The sequence below is a fragment of the Borostomias antarcticus genome (assembly GCF_949987555.1).
Source record: "Borostomias antarcticus genome assembly, contig: scaffold_261, whole genome shotgun sequence".
NCBI lineage: Eukaryota > Metazoa > Chordata > Actinopteri > Stomiiformes > Stomiidae > Borostomias > Borostomias antarcticus.
Window position 1 is genome coordinate 37,511 of NW_028176487.1, and position 4,067 is coordinate 41,577.

Below are 4,067 nucleotides of genomic sequence, written 5' to 3' on the forward strand. Positions count from 1 at the left end.
CTAAGAGCGCGCGTCTGTCTTCGTCTTCACTATCGTGATCACGCTGGTCGCCGAGGCGACCTTCCCCGGGACCAACGGGACCGCCGCCCCCGCCAGGCCCCCCCCCGCCGCCCTCAGCCCCACCCCCGGCGCCGCCGCCGCCACCACCGCCGCCCCCCTGGCCGCCACGGTCCGGGCGAAGCCCTGCAGGGCCTCGTACTTGGAGCGCAGGGCGTCCAGCTCCGCCCGCATGCCGGCGTTCTCCGCCGCCAGCTTGTCCACCTCCTGCTGCAGCTGCGCCTTCTGCCGCTCCAGCTCCTCCTTCTGCGTGACGCGCTTGACGCGGCAGCTGGCGGCGTAGCCGCGGTTCTTCAGCGTCCGCCGCCGCTGCTTCAGCTGCAGGATCTCGTCCTTGGTCAGGCCGCGCAGGTGCTGGTTCAGCTCACGCACCGTCATGGTGACCAGCTCGTCGTCCGTCAGGCTGGTGCCGTTCTCCCCCGGCTCCCGTTTCACCTGGCGGGGGGGGGGGGGGGGGGGGGGGGAGGGGGCGGGAGGAGGAGGAGGAGGAGAAAGAGAGAGGGAGGAGGAGGAGGAGGAGTAGGGTAGGGGGATGGGAGGAGGAGAAAGAGAGAGGGAGGAGGAGGAGGAGGAGGAGTAGGGTAGGGGGATGGGAGGAGGAGAAAGAGAGAGGGAGGAGGAGGAGGAGGAGGAGGAGGGTAGGGGGATGGGAGGAGGAGAAAGAGAGAGGGAGGAGGAGGAGGAGGGTAGGGGGATGGGAGGAGGAGAAAGAGAGAGGGAGGAGGAGGAGGGTAGGGGGATGGGAGGAGGAGAAAGAGAGAGGGAGGAGGAGTAGGGTAGGGGGATGGGAGGAGGAGAAAGAGAGAGGGAGGAGGAGGAGGAGGAGGAGGGTAGGGGGATGGGAGGAGGGGGTGGGGGGGTAGAGGAAGGGTTAGAGGACGATACCCCCCATCCTGATTTTTGCGAGCTCACATTCCGCTTCTCTCGGAAACCGGCCCCCGGACACTCTCCATAGAGATCGGTTTGTGCCAGATCGGAAAACGATCTAGCCAATCGACGTCGGTTCTGAGGAATCTGAAACATACACAGCTACGCTGGGGCGGGGTTTAGGTGTGACGACAGCGAGGAGCGGTTGAGGTTAGCGCATGATAGACGGTAATAGACAGATGGTTCGTCCAATCACCTGCCAAGTATTCCTGCCCTTTACCAAACACTTTCCAACAGACAGTTCCCAGATGGTTATGCTAAGCAAACCATCTGGCGCGTCCGTTTACTAGTCTGCTCCGGTTCTGCAAGACTAAGATGTAATTTGTCCCCACGCGAGAGTTGGCGCTATTCGGAATCCTATAGCTGTGCTTGTGTGTGTGTGTGTGTGTGTGTGTGTGTGTGTGTGTGCGTGCGCGGTCTCACCTTCAAGGCCTTGTTTCCCTTGCTTGTGGTCGTCATGCCACGGGCGCCGCTCTCCTCCGAACAGTCCTGGAGAGACCGGGGAGAGATAAGCAGCATTAGGGAGAGATGGAGAGATGGAGAGACGGCGAGGTGGAGAGGTGGAGAGAGAGAGAGGGGGGGGGAGAGGTGGAGAGAGAGAGAGGTGGAGGGCTACAGAGACACTAACCAGATATGAAGCGTTAAAATGAGCATCGCTCCTCGTGTGAAGGTCAGAGAAAGTGCAACTCATCTTGGAACTGTCGAAATAAGACAACACACACACACACACACACACACACTTTCTACTTCTTAGAAACTCCCTGACTTCCTGCCGCTCGGCGCCGAGGGCGGCGGTGCCCGCCACGATGCCAGCGTTCTAGAACACTCAGCCGCCGCTCTCATTGGCTGGCCGCCGGCCAATTGGGAGAGAGATACGAGTACGAGGAAGAAAAGCAGTCGAATTTAATGGGACAGAGTCCAAAGGGAACACAACTGTGGGAGTTACAGTTACAGTTACAGTTACAGTTACAGTTACAGTTACACACACACACACACACACACAGCAAACATGGCATTGTAACGGAAGGGTTGAAGACGGAGGGAAAGAGTGAGGGACAAGAAGAGAGAGAGGAACATCAACAAAGGCTGAGCAGCTGAGTAGAGTGCACACACACACACACACACACACACACACACACACACACTCTCTCTCTCTCTCTCTCTTCCGTCACCATGTCACATGACAGAATCTTCACATCACCTTAAATGAAGCTCATTGTGTGAGTGTGTGTGTTTGTGTGGGGGGGGTGTTTATATGTGTGTTTGTGCGTTATCTGTGTGTGTGTGTGTGTGTGTGTGCGTGTGTGTGTGTGTGTGTGTGCGTGTGTGTGTGTGTGTGTGCGTGTGTGTGTGTGCGTGTGTGTGTGTGAGCCAGATGAAGGGCAGCTATTGTTGCTGCTGCTGAGTATCTATCATCATGAGACCAGTCATGATGACTCAGCAGATTCCTCCTCTCTCTCTCTCTCTCTCTCTCTCTCTCTCTCTCTCTCTCTCACACACACACATTCACACACATTTCTCTCACACACCCCTTTATCTCTCCCTCTCTTTCTTTCTCTCACTTTCTCTCTCTCTCTCTCTCTCACACACCTTTCTCTCTCTCTCTCTCTCTCTCTCACACACACACACACACACACACACACACACACACACACACACACACACACACACACGCACACACCTTTCTCTCTCTCTCTCCTCTCCCCCTCATCTCCTATCTCTCCTCCTCTCCTCAATAGAAGTCAGACTTATTTTTACACTCTCTCTTTCTCTCTTTCTCTCTTTCTCTCTTTCTCTCTTTCTCTCTTTCTCTCTTTCTCTCTTTCTCTCTCTCTCAAAACCTGAAGACTTCACAGCGCAGGATCCTGGAAGCGGCGTGGTCGGCCTGTTGTCGACCTCTGAGAGGAAGTGACATCAAACGCCAGAGAAACACAGTTTCCTTCTGGATCAGAGCGCTGGAATTGGCGCCGGGGACGACGTCACATCTCAGTTGAATACGTTCCACAAACAAAACGTGAAAAACCTACTTCTGCACGATTACGACAAAAGATAATAATTGCGATTATTTGCTTCAAAATGGTAATTGCGATGAATAATTGCGATTAATATTTCAAAGTAATAGCTTTAGCTCTGCACAGTTTGCATATGACCTGCTGGGCTTGAGCGACATCATCTTTTTTTGTAACCACTCAGCGGGAACGCATGTGATTGGTCAGACAGCATTAGCGCCTGTGATTCGTCCGTGTAGTCCTAGCACACTCAATTCAAAGCAAAATTATAATCACATTAATTGCGGCCTTTTGCGATTAGTTAATCGTGGAGGTCATATTCGTGATTTCGATTAATTCACGATTAATTGTGCAGCCCTACGTTCACCCCATCTTTGTAGTTCTAGCCAAGGTAGCCATTTTGATAACAACAAACGATGCTATTTTGCACATATGAACTACAACAAGCAACATTGTCCACTGATAGACATTGGACGGTACTGTGTGTACGACTGATTTAACGACACACAAATAAGACAGAAGCACTAATTAACGTCTTATTACAGCTTTCACTTATTGTTGATGAGAGGAGCAGCCATCTTGATCGACGTCAGTGGGTGACGTCGATGAAGTCGGGGTGGAGTAAAATGGCGGAAATCGCGAGTTCAGGTGACGTATTTGATCTGGGGAATCCCCACGATTCCGATACAAAATGACCGCAGCATAAACGCCTCAGAGTGTCCAGAGAGGTATGGGTCCAGAGATCATAAGTCCAGTCAGAGTACTGTGTCCAGAGAACATGGGTCCAGTCAGAGAACTGTGTCCAGAGAACATGGGTCCAGGTCAGAGAACTGTGTCCAGAGGAGCGTTGGGTCCAGTCAGACTACTGTGTCCAGAGAGCGTTGGGTCCAGTCAGACTACTGTGTCCAGAATCTCATGGGAAGGGCTTCAAGAAAGCATCCCTCAACTACTACTAACTACTAAACACCTCAAGCTCTACTCTCTGAGGATGTAGAAAGTACATGGTTTCCTGAGTGAACTTGTGTGAGACGATACTGAGACACCAAGCATAGTTTTTGATGTAAAAATCTAAAT

The 4,067-nt window shown here is 53.0% G+C and overlaps 2 protein-coding genes across 2 annotated transcripts in view; both read right to left on the bottom strand.

The window, feature by feature from the left end:
- Positions 1 to 1,464, bottom strand: mafgb (v-maf avian musculoaponeurotic fibrosarcoma oncogene homolog Gb; the record flags this gene model as incomplete). Its single annotated transcript, XM_084462408.1, has 2 exons — positions 1,408 to 1,464; positions 1 to 492 (listed from the first exon to the last, which is right to left on the bottom strand). Exons 1-2 carry the CDS (start codon positions 1,441 to 1,443, stop codon positions 1 to 3), a joined length of 528 nt encoding a protein of 175 aa, XP_084318534.1. The 5' UTR covers positions 1,444 to 1,464.
- A 1,354-nt stretch (positions 1,465 to 2,818) lies between these two features.
- Positions 2,819 to 4,067, bottom strand: part of tk1 (thymidine kinase 1, soluble) — a gene marked incomplete at its 3' end in the record, with an annotated part of 3,356 nt that continues 2,107 nt past the window's right edge. The window contains exon 7 of the mRNA XM_084462407.1: positions 2,819 to 2,882. Within this exon, the coding sequence (XP_084318533.1) occupies positions 2,819 to 2,882 (64 nt within the window). The remainder of the gene's footprint in view (positions 2,883 to 4,067) is intronic.